The sequence below is a fragment of the Anser anser genome (assembly GCF_964211835.1).
Source record: "Anser anser genome assembly, chromosome: 6".
Classification (NCBI taxonomy): Eukaryota; Metazoa; Chordata; class Aves; order Anseriformes; family Anatidae; genus Anser; species Anser anser.
The window spans coordinates 16,114,012-16,134,093 of NC_139726.1; the positions used below are offsets into that span (position 1 = coordinate 16,114,012).

The 20,082-nt window shown below is 44.1% G+C and overlaps 1 protein-coding gene across 26 annotated transcripts in view; it reads left to right on the forward strand.

Annotated features, from left to right (window-relative positions):
* Positions 1–20,082, forward strand: part of KALRN (kalirin RhoGEF kinase) — a 502,153-nt gene that overhangs the window by 156,414 nt on the left and 325,657 nt on the right. For 25 of the 26 annotated variants that reach the window (XR_014586048.1, XR_014586049.1, XR_014586050.1 and 22 more), the window contains 2 exons: positions 3,348–3,422; positions 16,219–16,333. Coding sequence is in view for 21 of the 26 variants with exons in the window: in XM_083841888.1 (XP_083698014.1) it covers positions 3,348–3,422; positions 16,219–16,333 (190 nt within the window). In the remaining 5 variants the exon portion in view is untranslated. Of the gene's footprint in view, positions 1–3,347; positions 3,423–10,397; positions 11,009–16,218; positions 16,334–20,082 lie in introns of those variants that run through there. The other variant, XM_083841878.1, reaches the window with a different exon arrangement.

Consider the following 20,082-nt stretch of genomic DNA (forward strand, 5'->3'; position numbering starts at 1 on the left):
TCCACTGAGGCTTTGGGAGGGGGGAGGTAAATAGGCTGTGATAAACTTAGGAGATAAGTGCTCTGAAAACCTGAGGGGGAAAAAAAAGTAAGAAATATGGAAGAGGCCTTTACTCAGGCAAGAAGAAATGAACAATATGGACCAGATTAATCCTACTGTTGCCTCCTGGACTCCAGTGGAGTTCCTCAAGGGATGGGTTCAGCTGAAGGAGTTCAGTTTTGTTTGGTTAAAGAAACTTCATGCCAAAGTTTTTAAATAGTCAAATCTGTTCTGAGAACTATGAGAATGTGGGCTGACTTTCATGAAACATTGCATGGGACTTGGGATGAACTACTCCCGCTGAAGACATCAGGAGCCAAGTGATTAAGCCCCATGCAGTGCACTGACAGGAGGCCTTCTTCTTGCCTACGCATACTTTTTTCAGTATAGAAAGTATTTCCATATTTCCAGCAGCTGATCTTTATTTGAAGCCAAGAGCACGCTGCTTTTTTCAGATTGGAGCTAGAGCTTTTCTAGGAAAAGCTACTCTGGAGCAGACCACGGGTTGGTCCGTCTAGCCCAAGACAGCGTCTCCAACAGAGGCCACTGACCTCTTCTTAGAGAAAGAAATCCTAAAGCCTGCAGGGCTCCCTCCAGACATAATTTATATTTCACTCCAATAGCTAGAGTCTGGCTTTCACTCCAAAGTCTGTAGGCTTATATTCTTTCCAAAACTCTTGTTTATTTTATTAATCTTTACAGTTCCCTGGAGATGTTTGCAGCTTGCAGATCTCTAGGCCTTTGGGAAAGCCCCTTGTGCTGCTGACCTCCACGTCCTATAGCAGCAAGTTCCCCAGGCCAAACGGAGCATTAGTGTGGGGAAAAAAACCAAACCAAACCAAACCCAAACCAAAACAAATTTCCTCTTATCAGTTTCAAGTTTGCTGCCTTTAATGTGGAAATGTGCTTTAAGTTTCCCATCTCACCCAGCTGGCTTCTCATTACAGCATCTCACCTAAAACTGTGAGCTGCTTCTGCTGCGCAGGGAATCCCTGCTAGGAGACGGGCTGTGCATTTGCAGCATTGATCTGCCCTGAAAAGTGACTCAGCCATGCTGAGCATCCAGTTCTTAAATTTTTCAGTGTTTCCAAGTTTCCAATAATACTTTATTCTGTGTGCTGCTCCTGCAGGCACGGTATGTTTTCTTCTTGTGTGCCTGGAGTAACAGAGGTTTGTGGATAACCAGAGCGTCCCCACCATGTGGATAGCACACTAAGCCAAGGTGTGGCAAAGGGGTGAGATGCTGCAGGGTGACTGGGACATGGCACCGTGCTCTCTGCACCTCTGTTTCTCTTTTGATAAGGAGGCACTTGCAATGCTGACACTTCTTTGCAGAGCATGGTGAGACTTGCAGGTAGAAGAGCAAGAGGGGCACTGTTGTGTAGACCCAGGCTTATAATGATGGTGAACCAGCAAAACAGTGCCCAAACGCTCAGAGTTCAGCCTGCCCTTCCCTCATCCATCTGTCCTTCTCAGTTCGTCTGCTGCAGAGGGGCTCGAGTCTTACAAGGGTTGGGGGGAGTGTGGGGCAGGGTACAAAGCACGGCCTTCATCATCAGTTAGGAAGGCACTGCCTACATGGTTGTATAACCGGGGCTCTGCGGCAAAATGAGATGGTGCTACGCAGACATGGCTTCAGATCCAGCACGCAAATAAACAAAACGAATGTATTAGAAACAGCTGGGGGTTAGGATGAAAATGAGCATTATTAGGAGTACGCTTATAATAACTCATGAACTGGGGAATGCATCATTGCTGCTTGGGGCCCTCCTGGAGACAGATTTGCCATTGCTTTTGGAGCCCTTATTACAGCCATTGGTTTTCCTGTTCAGGCATCCCTTCCCCCAGCCCTTGTTGTAAAACCTGCCAGCGTGCTCTGAGATGGAGCTGCTGGTGTGTGGCATTCAGCATAAGCTGCAGTGAGCTCTGTGGGCAGCAGCCACAGCCTGGTCTGCAGGCCGTGAGCTGCTGCTCAGGTGAGCATGCGCATTACCTAGAGCTGGGACCTTGCTTTAGGCACTGCTCTGCCTTTAGGAGTTTCATCCCTCATCCCGAGGGAAGTTTTGCAGTTTTGGGGAGCTTTTGTGGATTTCCGGGCTGGAGGACAGGGTCACGGATTTCCAGTTCCTTCATCATTTTGGAGTGTGACTGATCTGTCCCGGAGAATACTAAGAAAGGTGAAAACACCTGCCGGCAGCACCATCCCCGTTCATTTCCTTTCTTGACTCTCCTGCACACAGCCAGGACATCGGGGCTGTTATCAGCAGGCCCCCTGCCTGCAGCCTGCCCTGCTGCAGCTCAGGAGGTGACCTGTCTTTAAAAGTCATATATCTTTCCCCTGGGCTCGAGGTGCATTGCCTCTGGGAGACACACAGAGGTAGGAGAGTGTTTCAAGTTGTCCTTGAGCCCTCGGTGTAGCAGTCTACAAACGCTTCTTGCTGAGAAGTCTTTATTATATATTTCACATAGCCACTGATTTTTATTTTTTTTTTGTAATGTGTTCACTATGACTTCAGTTATGTAATGTCTACTGCATAGTTAAGTGCCTAAGAATTGACTTTGCTGTTTCCCCGATGAATTTAACACGTATTGGCCAAAACTCAGCTTGCATTGACACTTGCTGATCTTGCAGCTAGGGGGAATTTGGCCCAGTACTCTGCTTCAGTGTCTTCGAGCCATCATGATATGTCTAGCACATTGGCTGTTCTGGTTTGCTTTATGGTTGGATGAGATGCATATATACAAATCTGCTTAAATTCCAAAATATTACCTTTGGCTGAACGGTTCCTGCCTTTGATGTGAGAGCTAGCCAAAGCCCGGGATCTGTGGGGTTATTCTCGTAAAAAGGACAAGTTAATAGCAAAGACTCATGTCTTTAATTCAGAGTGCATGAAGCCCTGCTTACTTGAACACAGAAAGAATTCGGCAACCAGAACTAAATTCCTCAGTGCTTTTCTGACACAAAGGGCTCTTTAGGGATCTCTCAGAACTGTCCTCCAGTGACTGTTCAAATTGCAGTTACACTGGTTTCTGCTCCTTTTTATATCTCCCTCCAATTTATTAACCTTTCAGAACTTCTGAAGGATGAAGTGGGATGAGTTGATTCTCTGTATTTTCTTTTCACAAGCATGTCTCTGTTGATGCTAATGATATTCATTTATCAGCCATAAGGGCCTAGCTCTTGGTGTCTTTATGTAATTTATAGATTTCCTCCAGTCTGATTTTGAGAAACATGGATTGTTGGTGAAGTCTGGAGCAAGGACATGGTCTCTTCTAATGTGGCTTTCCTGTCTGTATCTGTTTTGCAGGTTCATTCCGAAATGATGGCTTAAAAGCTGCTGATGTCCTTCCTATACTAAAGGAGAAAGTGGCCTTCGTGTCAGGTGAGCACATCCCTCCTGGTCCCTCTAGCCCAGCATGAGCGATGCCTGTCACCCGCTGGTCCTCACGGTGCTGTGCAGGCACAAGGGACTAGTTTCATGTTTGGACTTGGTGGTACTTGCGTTGGCTCTTCTGCCAAGAAAAGGGCTGTATGTGGAACAGGGCCACCCAGTAATACTCAGCAAGTTGGAAACTGGCGCGTGGTGATTTTCTTCCTATTCTGAGAAACAGGTAAATGGGCAGTGCAAGTGGGAAGGAATGTCAGCTCCAGCCCAGACCCGGGCTGAGTCAGGATCCAGGATGGTTCAGGTCAGCAACGCTGCCTTGGGTTCAGGTCAGTGAACATCACTCAGTCCTGTCTATAGGAAGCACTTGGTCCTGTAAACCACTGGTATTCGGTTTGCAATCCCAATCGATCTGCACTTAAAAGTGCCACTGATGCTACATTTTCATAACTCCAGTGCTCAAAGATCTCCTGAGATCCCGTGCAGCGATTTACACCCTTCGTTCAGGGGATAAATCTCAAGGACCTGGGGGTGAATGAAGGCTAGACAATATGGAAAACACTTTGAGAATGGCTTAGGTTATATTGTTTCTGGGGTGAATTACAACTTGTCAAGCAGGGGGATGGGTGGGGAGAGAACATCTGAAGTGATCATAATATTGCATGAAGTTACACAAATCAGCAGTACAAAAAGAGGGTACTTCCACTGCCAGTGTTTCTGATGAGTGCAAGCCATTCGAGCTGCTTTTGGTGACCTTGCTTGATGCAACAAGGAGGCCAGTATCAAGCAGCCAGCCCACTCTGCCCCTCACTTGCAGTCTTTGCTCTTTTGTTTCCTTCATCTCCTCAGTACTGCTGAGCGCAGAGGGCAGGAGAGCAGCAGCGAGGCCGTGGGGTGCCTGGGCCCTTCCTCCTCTGCTCTCTGCTGGCTGCTGAGCCAGGCTGGGGGACGCCTGGATAGGAGGAGAAGCCTTCCCCTGGACTAGCAGCTGGTGCGGGCTGTCCTCCCACTTAGCATCAGTGAAATGGCACAGGAACCAGCGAGGGCTTGGGCAGACGCTTTGTGGCTCTATAAACCCTCAACTTTTTTACTGATGATGTGAAAAATCCAGGACTTGGGAAGTTTGTGTGACACCAAATGCACCGTATGACCCACCCAAAACTCTCCCAGCGATTCTCCCTTGCACCACTATTTGCCTCACACTGGTGTCTCATCCTGAATGTCACGAAATATTTTATGTCCTTATTGTCTTTCACTGCTCTGAAGAGGGGAACATAGTCATAAAAAGGCAGTGTACTTGCAGACTTGTTGGTGACATGAAGCTGAACCGGGTGCTCTGGGGAAGCAAAAAGGAGGAATTTATGCAGGGACTGTACTGGAATTTAGTTCTTGGCTCCTGCTGTTGCTTCACATGGAAATGACCACGGGATCATTTGGTAATGCATGGAATATTTAATAACAACAACTTGTCTGGACTGTTTATCTAGCCCCTTTCCTAACCATGCCTAGGTTCAGCTCGCAGCCAGAGGGTCTCACACCAAATCATCAGCTCCTGTTGATGCTGTCCTGGGCCAAGCTTGCCCTGGGGGGGTTGAACAAATGAGAGGTGCCAGCACACCCCCAGGGGTTTCTCACCATGATCTGCTGTGGGCAGGGGATGGCTTGTTCCTTGTAGACTTGCCACTCTCCAGACTCATCTCTGCTCAAAACGTTCCTGTTCCTGACCCAGCTCACTAGATAGCAGTCCCAGGATTTCCACCTCCTTTCCATGGTCTCCAAATGCAACGGCTATGGGAACAAGTGTCTGAGCCTTTGTAGATAAAATGTGCTGAGGCTCTGGTGCCTTATTACAATAGCCCCAGCATCACCCTCCAGCCCAGAGTTTAAGAACTGCTCCGACTTTCCCTGGGTTGATGTAATAAAGCAGATGAAGAAAAGGATTTGACAGCTCCAACTGAAGGCTAGGTTCTTTTTAATTAAAATGGAGTAACTTCCTAGTGTGCTTTCAGCACAGAAGAGAAAGTGTTTGCCAAAAAAAGAAAAATCAAATTGCTGAACTTTGTGAGGATATATATATATATATGAGTTCGAGCTGTAGTTAACACTGAGTCTGTGAACACATTGCATTTGCAATCAGGCTTCCTTGAGGAAAAGGAGAGTTTTATTGAGTCTTGTCAGAGTTTATACTACAGTTAATTTTAACGGTAACAGTACAGTAAGGATGTCAAGTGGGTTCTTCTTGTCCTTACACCAGCAGAATTTATCAGCACACAAAAAAAATCTGTTGAACATCTCAGTTACACACTTTTTCTTTTTCTCATCTGCTCCAGCTACACCACCTTGTCTTTTCAGCCATGCCTTGACAGGACGGCTGCAAGAACAAACAAGCTCCTTGCGGCAGGGGCTGTGCCATTCTGTGTTTCAGTGCTGTGGATGCTCCACACCTCGATCACACAGAGCAGTGTGGAGAATGGGCTGGACACCGGCTGCTGCCTGCCCACACCGCCGTGTAATCTCACAGGCACACTTAGGCTTTCAGAAGTGCACTTAATTTCAGAGTTGCAACACAGCTGTAGCTAGCTGGGCACGGATTCACCCAGCCTGAATGCCGCCTGGGGCTTTGTGCCTGGCGCTTCCTGTAGTTTTATTCCTGCAACTGCTTCTTGATCTCTTTCAGTGACCTTGTTTATAAGCTGGACTGAACCCCCCCAAGCAAAGTTCATATATGTGTGTATCTAAACAGCACCTGAAAACCCCATGCCATCTCTCATAAGCAAGGAGATAGCCTGAGCAGTGGCAGTGCATCCCGGCCATCGCAGCCTGATTGCTCCCATCGCTGACCTCGCTGAGGCAGATTCAGCCAGAGCTGGGAGGGAGGCTTTGGCCGCCTGCTTGTTGCCTAAACCCTGATAAAATCTTGGCTTTGCCTGGGTGGTTCACAGTGTTGTTTCCAGCAATGGAAAGGCTTTGGGAACCATTAGGGAGTGAGCTTCAAGCCAAAGGCTGATTTTTATATTCTGAGGAGGAGATGAGCACAGAGGAAAGGAAATAAAACAGGTTGTAGATTATTTCGGTATTTTTTTTCATGAGAGGCGGTGAAAGTGATATTTTGGAAGCTGTGGCTATAGCCTTTCCTGGGAAATGCAGATGCTGCTTTGGAAGGGTGGTTTAACTTCAGATGTCGTTCAGCTGCTTGATTATAGTCACAAGAGATTTTCTATTGATCAGGGCAGTACAGAAGGAAGCGGATGAGGCTCTCAGGAGAGGGAGTGGAGCATGTTGCCACGTTGCCTTCCTGCACATGGAGCTTTTCACACACATGGCTTTGAAAACCTTTTTAGCTGACTAGCATAGTGGGTGTTGCTGAAACCATTTGCCCTTTCCCCACACCCCACCCAGAAGAGTTTTGCAGGATCCCTCCCAACGCTTCCCATTCCCTATGGGACTCTTAAGACCCATAGCAAGTAGGCTCCCGCCTGCTATCCAGGTGCCTTCTGCTCCTCTGCCGAGGCAGAAGCACCAAGGAGGAGGTGGCCAGGTTGCTGAGAGGCTGTTTGAGCAAGGAGGAGTCAACAGCAAAAGGTAGAATGGTATCATAATTTGGTGATTTACAGGGGCACAGTGACGTCTGAACCTGACTGAGAGCCTGAAGTGAAAACACAGAGATTTCCCAGAAGGTCTTTCAGAGGAAGAAGCTCAGTGTAAATAGACCAGATGAAACTTTGCAATTAGGTCTCACTAAATTTAGGCTGGCAAGATGAATCCAAGAGGAAGGCTTACAGGTTGTTTGGCTTCTGAGACTGGAATCTGGGAAAAAAAAAATGCTCCAAGGTAAGGACTGTTAGGGGGAAACGACTGACCATCCCAAAATCTGTGGGTCTGAAGTCACCTCAGGTCACTACACACCAGAGATATGTGGGACCACGTGTGCAGGAGCATGTTTTGCTTTCTGTGCGACGGATGTGCTTCATTCTTCAAAGAAGGGGTTGAAATGAGATTCCCAAGTCCTCCCAGGTGCTGGAAGAGTTCAGGTCCAGATTTCAGGAGGTCTCCAACACAGATTTGTGGACACTGGAATTTATATTGGATTGGGAATAGAACTAACCAAAATATTTAATTTTTGAATGATGTAAACATTTTGTATTTGCATAAAAAGTTTTGATTCCAATTTTAAAAGTTTCTATTCTCTTCCTCTGTAATGGAAATTTCAAGTGAAACATCAACAATTCTTCTACATTTTGTAAGAGAAAAGTGTCTTATTGTTTATACCATTCCCTGATGTACTTTGAAATCAACGGAAATTCCAAAAGAAGAAATATGCTATTAGAAAAATATAACATTGCTTAACTATTGAATTTTCATAGTGGTTTTGGTCCATCATCCTTTCATCTAGAATTTACTGCTGCATTGATGCACATTTTTCTTTGAAGAAGAAAAAGAGGAAGTTTAGACTGCAAAGTTTCCAGGTCTTTTGATGAGGTCTGACCCTGTTTTTCTGTTTTGTTTGGTCTTGCTTTGTTTCTTTTGCCTTGTAAGATTGCTAGATCATTTGTGAGGATACAGAAGAACCTTTACCTATAGTGTCTGTTCAGATATCCTCATCAGGACTCTAAGGTCAGAGCAGAAATCAAAACATTCTCTGGGATATCCAGTTTCACTTACAGGTAGTGATGATACGCACCTAAAGCATTGCTAGGGTGCTGAATCAGTTGCCGTATTTCTTTCCATATGTTTTAACCGTAGCCATGGACTAAATTAAAGAATTTCTGTGGAGAGTGCCTAGTGACTGCCAACACTTACCGTCCTGGCTCTTGGACACCAGCAGCTTGCCAAGATCCACCACCATCTCCCTCCAGCAATGAGACTTCCCCTTTGTGTGCTTCCTTAATTAGCAGGTGTGAGAGTGGAGATGCTACCTATGATGCCTTGTGCAGACAAAAAAGTTCAAGTGCCTTACAAAAGTAGGTAAAAAAACCAACCCAGTAAACATTTTTGTCTGAAAGGACTCAGAAGAACTTGTGGGATGTAAAAGAAACTGTGGGTGCCATCCAAGCACGCAGAGCTCCTGACCGCCTCCTGGAAAAGCCTTCAGAGCCTACGGGTCAGTGGGTCTCTGCATCCAGTCACACGGGTTTAGCTTTCAAATTAATGATAGAGACTTTCAAAATAACAATAAGAGGAAGGAACTGAGACTGTGAAGCAAGACGTTCTGTATACATCCCATCCTGTTCCAGCTCACAGGGTTTTCTAGTCCTTAAAAACACAGTGAGCTCCATACGTATCTCAGCAAAGGTCTCTGCTTCATTTACACAGGCAGGTAAGAGTTGTCCTTGTACAGAAATGCAACCTGGGAGCTTATAAATCAATATAAGGAACCAGGGAGGTGACTATAACATCTGAGATAATTAATATGATAACAACGAAATGTTCTGGTCATTTTGCAGTAGGATGTGCACTTGCATCCCACTGGCAAAACACATCACCTCTGAAAACTTCCTTATTTCCATGAAAGCACTTTGCATCGTAGGGTTACGTATGTTTTGCTTCTTTGTTTGTTTTTCCTAAGGAATATATTTTAACATACAAGAAGCTCAGAAATTCACAGCTGGACATCTCTGTATTAGCAAATGGTTGTGGGTCTTTCAGTACATCTTTTTGTAGGAAAATATAGGCTTGTTGAAATGGAAATACTGTGCTGGAATGTGCAATTTTAGAAACATTTTTATCTGATGGTGTTTTCCAGCTCTAGGCCAAATTTCTTCTCAGAGCCAAAGGAGAAAAAGACTTCCTAATAGCAATTGTGTAAGTCCGATAGCTTGAACTTTCCCCTGAACTTCCATAAATTTGCAGGAGCCTCTACTTGGCTGTAGCTGTCAAGAATTTCCCTGCTGGGACATGGCAAGCCTGAGCAGCCACTTGTGTTGAATCCGTTCATTACATGTTTCACTTTGCTGAAGTGACATCAGAAATTTTCTATTTCTGATGTGCTCACCTCAAATTAGGAAGACAAACAGTGTGTGGTCAGGGTGAATGCAGCTTCTCTTTTTTTTTTTCTTTTTTTTTTTTTCCCTTTACTCTGTATAGCTTCTAATATGATGCTCAGAGACAAGAGTCTGGAGTGCATATTGGCACTGCCATCAGCAGTGTGACCGGCATGGCTGTGGGCTGTTTTATTCCCTTCCCCTCTCCATCAGGTTCAAGAGGGTTTGCAGCAGAGTATTTTGTTTTAGAAAATTTGGGGTTTATTTTGTTCGTTTCTGCATCTTTTTATTTTTATTTATTTTTTGATAGAAGCAGGTATTCCCATACATCTGAGACAGAAGGGCGAAAGGAAGCAAGGTTTGCATATGTGTGAGTGAGGGGCAGTGTTGAAGAGGATGCTTTGGTGCTGCCTTGATACTTCAAAGCAAATCTGTATCTTCCAGGGGAAAAAACAAGTTCCTCTGGAATCTGCAAGTTCTGCCTTCCACACAAAGAAGCTCTTCCTTTATTGTAACGAGTTTCACCAGTTCTTAATTTTACTTTGCTGGGACAGTAATTTTCTCAGTGGGAAATGAGACAATTTTCTCAGTGGCTTGTTGTCAAGGAAGCATTCATAATCAAAGAATTATCCCAAAATACTTGTAATAAATCAGAAAAGGAGTATTACAGACCACAACAAATTGTCTCTTCAAATCCATGCACCGGTGCTCTGGGTGGTTGTAGAACAAATCCATCAGGTAGGAAATAGGCTCATCCAGCAGCTGTGCTGAGCATCCCATCTACAGCCACTTGTCTGATCTGTTCTGCCAAGGGATATCCTGGTGGGAACACACAGCCTTGTTTTTGGGGTCATTAATCCTAATGCCATAAGGGTTTGGTTCAGGCACATGACATTTGTTTATGTGATGCTGCAAAGAGGAACACACTGGAGGATCGTTCTCTGCCGACTGCATTGCAGCTGTGTTAATTTGCAGGGGGGATTTGTTGTGGGAGGTTAAATTTCCTTAACTGTTACACTGGAATCACCTGCTTTGGAATCAACTGAATTTGTGTGTGTTCATACAGATAATCCTATATAGAACCCTTGCAAGAAATTTTTGCCTCCTGAAGCTGGAAAAGTTTTAGTATGGAGCTCTGTTTACAGGAGGTCTGGTAGCAAGCAGACTCTCACAGAGCTCAGTTATGGCAAAGAAAGGAAAAGAAATATTATTTTAAGACTCTGGATATCAATTCCTTGATACTTTTCTTTCCTAGGAAGTCTGTCAATTAGATTTAGAAATCCAGAGCTTATTGTTCCTCATTTTGTAGAGGCGCCTGACATCAGCTGAGCTCATTCTGTCTCTGAGTTCTCTTCATTATCATCCATTTTTTCACCGTATTTTGGACTGAAATATCTTTTGAGGAGTATTTCAGCTTCTCTGGAAAGTTACTTATGGTCCCAGCACAGTCTGCAGCATCAAGATTGATCAGCTTATGGTCTGCAGGGGTCAGATGGAGCAGCACATCCGTTTGAGCTGCAGCAGACACCGGAATGGAGGCCAGAGGTGCTGCGTACTACTTCTGTCTCCACTGCTGATGCATGTTGCAGGACCTTAGGCAAGGTACTCAGGAGCCTTTATGTGTGTGGGCATTTGTCTGTTTCTGTGGTTAAACCTTGTGAATTCCTGCTTGTAAAAAGCATGCAGAAGGAAGAAAAGGGCTGGAATATCCTTAAACATAGATGAATGCAAGCAGGAAAGTGTCGTGGTAGAACAGTAGATAGGACTGGAGTGACGTGGCTTGAAGACAGAGCTCTCCTTAGTCATTATCTGTTGTATACAAAAAGTCTGCGTTAAAGGAAATGCCTTAGTTCCTATCCTAAACAGGATTCCACAGAGCTGGAATTTCGCACTTCTGGGTATTATCGGGGATAGTTGTTTCTCAGGACTTGAAATAGGGAACACATACCCACAGTACACATTAATAACTCTGGGCTGGCCAGCATCTTCCCTTACCTGTAGGCAGTTGGAGCCACCCCAGACCACTGAGGTGATTAAAATCTCAGTTCAGGCAGCTGCTAGAGAAAGCATCTTGTGGCTGGAGTCCCTTTTGTCTCAGTCGAAAGCCTGACCAGAAAAGTGCCCATCAGTAGGTCACTGAGACTTGCCCAAGTTGTTTGTTGCCTGCTTCCATTGCCCCTATTTGCAGGTTTCTTGAGGTTTCTTTAATGTTTTTTTTTTTTTGTGTGTGTGTTTTCTTTTACTATGTAGAAGTGGTGCCCATCATCATGCCTCATGCTATTGCTGCAGTATCTCCCGTATTATTTGTGGAGGACAAGTGATGTGATCCTACTTTTGGGACCAGGTGCTGAACATAGCGGTGATTTCTACACAGGCAGAAGAAAGGGAGATGGGAAGAATGGGCAAGCATGTCACTGACAGGCAAGACAGTCAACAAAGGATCTTGTAGGAGGGAGACAAGACATATATGGCTAAATATTTGTTTTCAGTGTACTTTGTGCCCTGAGGAACATGTGTTTTTTCTGACTCCTTTTTTCCAGAGCACTAATAACTAGACCATCTGTTTGCCTCTCTAAATCAGAACAAACCCCATGAAAGCCCACCTTGAAAACCAATTAGAAATTATCAGCTGTTTGTTTTAGCGTTTAATAACTGTAATTAGCAAACATAATGATATGTTTGATTATTGCATCCCATGTCTGTGAGCCCAGTGGGAGGCAGAAGATGGGACATATTGATTAGAGCAATTGAGCCTCTTTGCTCCCCTCCATTTTTTTGTTTTCTTTTAAAACAATATGCTGGGTAGTTCTCTGATGAAGCTGTGCATGTAAAATCAGTGTGCAAATCAGGGCTGACTTGAGGCAAGATTAGCCTCTGTGGGTGGGTTCCTTGCAAGCAAAGACAGAGCTTCTGTAAGGTTTCTAGTTGCTGACTTTTAGTCTAAGTACTATAAAGCCCTAATACAGTAAACTAGGGATCAGAAAACCTCATTTCTACTCCTTGTTCTTCAAGTGACATGCTGTGAGATCTGGGGTGAATTTCCTCCCCTCACCATACTTCAATGTTTCCTTCAGTTAAAAAAAAAAAAAAAAAGAGATAATGGTAGAGAAGAGGAAAGATATACATGAGACATTAGACTTCCTGCAGAGCAAATGCAAAAAGAATTTCTTCTTTTAGTGGTTCTTACTCCTTGTTTGGATGCTCTGTTAGAGGAGATGAGGGTCCTAACATAGGCATGGCAGGTGTCTAACGTTAGATGGTGTGACCATCCTGTTTAGTCTGTCTGGTAAAGCTGACATTTGCAGGTATGAAGCACAACAGAAAAAGTACATTTTATTAGTATTAAGAGAGTAACCACAGTTACTGGACTCTGCAGGACCTATGGTGAATTAAACACATTGTGGTTGATTCTGGAAGAAACCTGACATTTCGTCACGCAGGCTCTTCATAAAATTGTAAATAGTGCAGGCATTCATAAAAATTAGGGATTGCTCATAAACTATTGGAAATAAGTGAAGGATTTTAATATGTATAATGCACTTGTAATAATATTTTCACCCTATTACTCAAAGCATAGAGCAGTGATTTTTATCACATTTGTTTCTAAAACTCACATTTCTTGTTTTGCTGTGCTACAGGAGTAGAAGGAATCATTCCAGGCACTTATTTATCCTTCCATTCTCCAGAAAACTCCATCTGGGTCATCTTGTAACCTTCCTCCTCCAAAGAGAATTAACCCATTTTCTCTGGTCTGTCCTGGTAACTTCTGACTGTGTGCAAGCCTTATTTATCCTGCTCTCCTGAGGACAGTTCAGATGAACTTATGTAGGAGAAGTTTTGTCCTGAAGCAAAGACAGGACAGAAATGTTCTTATCTCTGTTTCCCTTTCTGCAGCTGACAGTCCTTCCATTACCATCAGCAAAATGGTCAAGAATTTTCCCTTTGAACTTTCTCAGTCTCCCAAAATTTAGTTGTGGTGGTGGTTTTTTTTTGTTGTTGGTTTTTTTTTGTTTTGTTTTTTTTCAGAGCTCACTTTGGAAATGTAGCTGGGAAAGGGGTCCCTGAACCCAAACACAATTTCTGGTCATGACCAAGCTGAGGTGAACAGGCAGCATTGGAGTGGTCGGGGCTGCTGGGCTGTGGGAAGATCATGGCCCTTTCTGGGCGTTTCATATCCTGGGAGAGGATTATAACTGTGTGCTTGGATGTCTCTTGATCTCATCTGTTAGCACTTTTTTTCACTTTGTAGAAATATTAAAATAGTTGGGACTGGAGGAGGAGGGGGAGCCTGACTAAGTAGTAGGTAGTGTGTTCTTCTGGGATGTAATTCAAGTTCATGTCTCTGCTCTAGTGAATATCTGGAAACTTTTGAAAGCCTTGGTTACATCTTGATATGATGGGAAATGTTTCAAAACCTTGAAAACCTTCCTGTGTCAAAAAAAAAAAAAATAAAAAATAGAAAGAAATCTTTCCCACCAGCTTTAATTTCAATATTGGTTTGCCATTCTATAGGCTGGCTTGCTTTCCTGTTGGACACATCATACATGATATAATGGTTTCGGCTTTGTTACGGTGTGTGAAATAATCCCAACAATGGGAGAATGTGCTTGAAATGAGGACTTTTTTTATGCTTAAATGTAGGCCTGAAAATAAAAATGAGCTTGCTTCCTTGTAAATTGAATCCTTTTTTACATTACACTCCCATTCCCGTGCCATGTGGCAGAGGGTGGATCAGCCAAGGTGAGACCAAATTCCCTTGTATCCTCCTAGCGTTTGTGGTGTGCTCATTGCAGCAGAGGCTCTGCCGTTTGAAGGCTGCTGCAGAGAGACCCATGTAAGCAGTTTAACTGGAAGCAGCAAGGTGCCTTTGAGAAATCACCCAGAGGATTTCCTGCAGTGCTGGGCAGCACACTGCCCACCGTCAGCCAAGGGCAAACATCAGGCACACAACTTTAGGTGGAGTTGAGGCAGGGCAGTTTTTGTACTCTACGTGTTCCCCTGGCTGCGTGAGGGCTCAAAATGAAGAGGTCGCCTTGTCTTTGCCTCTCTGTTTGTACCTTTTGAATGTGACCTGAAAAACTGGAAGGTGTTGCCCTTTGGGTGTAAAGCATCCACTGAAAGCTACAGGAACTTCAAAGCAGATGGAGTGTAACACTGGGTTACATTGGCATCTATATCTGTGTAGATGAAGTTTATCTATAATGTGACAGGCTTTGAGCTGTACAGCCTGCAGGGCTGTAGAAAACTCTTAGACCGTGGAATTTTGTAAAAGAAATAGAATATATATACATACAAAACAACACTGCTATTTTTAGCTGCTTCTGCATGACTTGGATCATGTGGAGAGACACTGTGCTAGAAAGTGAGCTTGTACCTATCGTAGCATCAACTGAATGGGCACTTTCAGAGTAAAATGAACAGGGCCTGTGTTGTCAGCTGGGAGCTGCATCTACAAGAAACCTCTGTCTTGTAGTCAGGGTCAGGTGGAAAAGCTGTGCCTCAGGATTATGTTCATATATGTCACCAGATTGATATGCACCTGCAGGAACTCCTGCTATATGAGACACCTCCTTGAGTCCTGATCTAAATTCTCTCAGAGCAATTCTTTGTCCTGTGGTGAGCTAGGATCGTGTTTTTCCAAGCTCTCATGCCAGTCCTACTCTTACAGCAGAGCCTCCCAGGGCTCTTCCTACCAAACCGTGGTGGTTGGGACCCCTGCAGAAGTCACGGCCACACGGAGTGCAGGTGTCCTGCGTCCTGTAACAGAGAACGCAGTGTGTGTGAGTGCTGGAGGTGCACGTGTCCGTGCATAGCTTTCCTTCTTTTTGGCCAGATAATTTAATTCAGCGGAAGCACGTGATTTCCCTTTGTCAGAAGTGATATTTCTCTTAAAGGGATTATACTTTCCATTAAAAAGTGAAGATTGATCTGCTTTTTTTACAGCTTGTAGGCAAGGTGCAGTTCTGTGCTAGCTTTTTGAACTGTAGTTTTGATACGAATTTTTTCCTAGATAACAATGCCAACACGTATCTGACAACACACAGCTCCTGAAAAAACCCTGTGTTAATACATGAAGGAAGAACTAAACATTGCACAAGGAACTAGATTTCTGTTACAAGCTTATTAAACTTTATTCACAGCAGAGAAACAAATGAGGTGCAGTAGAATACGTTGTATTCACCCCTATATTTGTGATTGTATAATTCAGGGTAGAACCACTCCTTTGTGGCTCTTTTGAGAATTGCTGTAAAGCATTAGGTGCCAGACACCGGCAGTTTAAAAGGAGTGGATTTTAAGACAGGAAAACTACAGGGGAAAAAAAAAAAAGGAACTCCAATTGCTAACAACACTCTCTAAATAGAAAACACAGGCACAAACTTTTAATCAGAACTTCAGTTTCTAATGAATTGCCAGATTAGTATGTCTGACTGCATAAACGTGGTGGGGGTACGCTGCATCCAGCTGGTGGGACTTTATAAACTGCCTGGCAATGAGGGATGCAGCTCGTTGGGTAACAAATATTTTCACTTTCTTGCTGTTGACCAGTCGCGCTGGATTTGATGGGATTAGGTGAAAGCCAGAAGAAAAACTAGTAGCAAATTTCCTTGTGGTTGGTGTTTTTTCTCTTTTTTTTTTTCCTTTGGCACTCTAACAAATGCAAACATGTCTTCCTCAATTAAGCAAGCATGAAAGCTACAAAGAGTGCGCAGGCTCTTGAATGTGCCTTAATTTATGTTTATCAATTCAGTGCACATAGTTTTTTTGACGTGTGCTTCCTGCCTGATTTTCTAACAATCCTTTATTTTCCGCAGGTGGCCGTGATAAACGAGGTGGTCCTGTCTTGACCTTCCCAGCCCGCAGCAATCATGACAGAATAAGGCAGGAAGACCTTCGGAAACTTGTGACTTATTTGGCCAGCGTGCCAAGGTAAAGCTAGAAAGAAAACACTTCAAAGCTCAATGTGGATGGATGGGTGGGGAACTTGTTCTTGGCAGTTGCTGATTTCCAAGTATTAACCTTTAGTACCTTCAGTTCTTGGGACAGAGAAACAAAAGTGTTCCCTTCCTCCTTCTGCATATGTTCTGATGGTTTTTATCGTACAAGCAGCAATACAGAAGTCCCCAAGAGCAGAGGCAGTGCTTGCAAACCTGGACTTCAGGCTTGCAAACCCAGCTCGTAACAGCAACGAGGAGCTGCTCTCATTTCTGATGTTTCTGTGTAGCTCTCCTAGAGGTGTGGAAAAACAGGGGAGTAGTTGGAGGCACTGGCACTTCCCTGAGCTTTCTCCAGGCTCAGGAAGGAAAGTGGGTGGACAAAAGGGGCAGTTTGCAAAGAGAGGCACTTCAAATGGCTCTGCATGCAAGCCAGCTCTGTTAGAAAGCGTCTTTCCAGGCATTAGTCCCCATGCCCCTCCTTCAACATGCAGGTCCCCATCCCTTTCCCAGGGATGCTGGAAGATGAGTCTATTGTCAGTGCGTATTTATCTTAGCAAGCTTCAGGAGACGGTTTGTCAGGCTCAGTGCCCAGGTAGGTATTTCTAGGCCAGTGTTTAGTGCCTTGGAGAGTACAAAGCTATGCACACCCTCATCCAGCTTCCTGTCCCTGTTTTCAGGCTTGTCCACTATCCTTACCCAATAACCACCACACTGGGTATTGAGGTGTGGGTACCCCAGGGTGAGTGAGGGGCTGAGAAGGGCTGCTCAGGGTTTTAGTGATGCACCCTGTGCCACCCCCAGGAATTCCTTATTTTTTAAAATGTGGGATATAACCCATTCAATAATGCTTATGTTATTTTAAAGAGTGAAAAGTTAACATCTGAAAATGGAGGGCTGGTTGTATCTGGATATAAGGAGGTAAGTGTCTCAGAAGTGCACTCAGTTCCTTAAATGTGTGATGTACAGAAATCAAAGTTCCTGCTTTCAGTACAGAAAGAAAGTGAGGGCTGTTTTGGGAGATTGCAGAGAGTTAAGGGCAAAAGAAACCACATGTACCAGATCCGCCAGTGTTTACTTCATATTGATAGGACTTCACACGGCCTCAGGTGATGCGTTTTTTGCTGCAGTAGACTTTTGCTCATCAAGCTTTTATTAATAAGTTGAATTGGTTTGCTTTTCCTTTCACTCCCCCCCCCCCCCCCCCCCCCCCCCCCCCTTTTCTCTAGCCAATTCTATTTTCAACTGTTTTGTGAGGGAGATTATGGACATGCTGTGGAGTTGGGAGAGCAGTAGGTCACTCCTTGGGAGTCTGTATCCCAGGGCTTGGCAATTCCCCTCCAGCTGCTCCAGTAATGAAACTGCTCCTTTACATTTTATCATCCTTTGCATGGTTGCAAGTACAAAGATATGACATTGCCTCTTTTCCCTCAGAGACGGGGTTGCAAGCAATTGCACAGTTAAAATGACCTTCTAGTATGTCAAACTTTTCTATTAATTCCTCCTTGCATGGCAGTAATATCAAGATCCACCCATTGTGTTCCCCACTCTCACACAACTGAAAAGATTAGCTCAGTCTTTGATGCTACTTTTGGTTGCCTCGCTGTGAATCAGTCCAGCAATGATTTTTCTCTAGTGATGCTGAAGTTGGGGAACAGAGGTACATGCTAGAGGAGCTAATACAAAACCCATAAATATGGAAAAAAAAAAAAAAACTTTCCCCCTTGTGACCCCCCACTGCAGAGCCTTGTTCTGCCGTGGTGTTTGACACCTTTGACGGACATGTCTCTAGTTATGCCAGACATTATTTCTTCCTCTGCAGTACAGCCTCCCATCATGACAATCTGTAAAGGACTGACTACTTGCTCATGAAGGACTTTCACCGGTTTCCCCAGGATACTTGCAGATTGGTATTTTGGAGCTGTTAACCAGAGTACTACCTCCTGTTTGGGATATCAGACACTGAGAGATGGGGAGCAGAAAGAGATCGGAGGTCTAGCAAAAGCAGCCTGTCACGGAAGATTAAAAGGGCAGAGGCTGCTCAGCCTAGAGAACAGGAGAAAGTTAACAGAACAGTTTAAGCTGGACAAGAGGAAAAGATTTATAAATAGGAATGGTAAACACTAGAATAAACCACCTTATCTCTTCTTAAAAACCTCCACAGCTCTATATGAAAATCTCTACCATGGGTATAAATGTTAGGGAGAAGAGATAAACCAGCAGGTGACTTTTTTAGGTTCTTCCCAGTCCTGTTTTTTCTGGTGCTGCGGTTGTGAACTCACTGTGGTGGGAGGAAAAAGTGATCACAGACTTTGAGGGTTTGGCACATGGGACTGTGTAAACTATGCAGTGTGAGAAAACACTGAAAACTCATCTTTCCCTAAACATTTAGTTTTAACTAGGTCAACCAGCAGAGCTTTCAAACTTATTTACTTTTTGGAAACAAATAAATGTAAGGAACAGCAGTGAATTTGAATTCATATCACTGGCTCCAGTTTCTATCTATTCCAAGATGACTGCTGTAATGAATAACTGCATCAGCCATCCACAAAATAAACAGTTTCATTAGCCGAGACTCTGGGCATGATGTCAGGAGAAACTAGTCTGATGCTCGGAGTGCTGAAAGGGAGAGAGATTCTCTGCTGGTTGGAAAACTAGAATTTCTTGGTGGGGGAAAAAAAAAAAGCTGTAATTTATCTTATTGACACCAGTATAATAATTCTTTCTTTATTCCTACTGCAGTGGTTTCTGAGTGAGACAGATTGCTATCTACATTGATACTATCTGTCACTTAACCCTGGTTTTGTATCTTAATGCAGGGGCAGAGGTGGCATATTGCTGGGAGCAGGTATAAGGCTGGTGATGAAATATGATGATAGCTTAGGGTAAGTGAAACCAGGGCCTGACTAGCAGTTTTCAAAGTTTCTGATTCAGCTTTCTGTAATTCCTTCTTCAGAAACAGAATAATAATGTGGGTTTTCTGAAAGCAGCAATGTCTGCTTGAGTTAGAGCAAAATAGTGAGTGCTTTCATACAGCTAGCAGTGACGGCCAGGCGGGTGCCCGAACTCAGTGGGGTTTCTTACACAGCTGAGGACTGCTGTGCAGGGGTGAGACTTCAGATCTAGGAACTTCAGGTCCTGATCCTGCAGTCTGGGGAACTAGGAGGAGGAGGCAAGCAGCTATCTGGTGTTGCAAACGAAGGCGGTCCTGGTTTGGTGCTGTACGCTGGCATACCAGCGTATGCTTGGTATGCTTGTAGGCATACCAAGAGGTCCTTTTCTCTAAAGTGCTCCTGTCTGATTAGCAAGAAACTAAGACGCTCTTCATTAGAAGTAAAGATAATTGCCACGGATGCCAGGTCCCTACTGCTCTGCCATTTTCTGCTTGTTTCACATCTGCACTAATGCTTTCTGGATAGGCGAGGCTGTATTTCTTGTGAATCAGGATAGCTCCCATTTACATGCAAATTTAAATGGGATGAAATGTTTAGAAATTTGGAGGGCATGACTGAATCTGGGATAGCATTGTGTTTATGATCAGTGGAGCTGAGCTAGTTCAATAAGGGGGAATTTTCTGACCTCACTGAGGATTTTATTTTTTAACACTAGCGTAGAGCCATTTATTCCAGTAGAGTGAGTTTTGATTTATATGTGTGTAAATGAAACTAGCACCAGGCCGATCTCTGCTGTGAGCCCTTTGGAATTAAGAATTAAGTTATGCATAGGCTATAAGAAGATAACAAG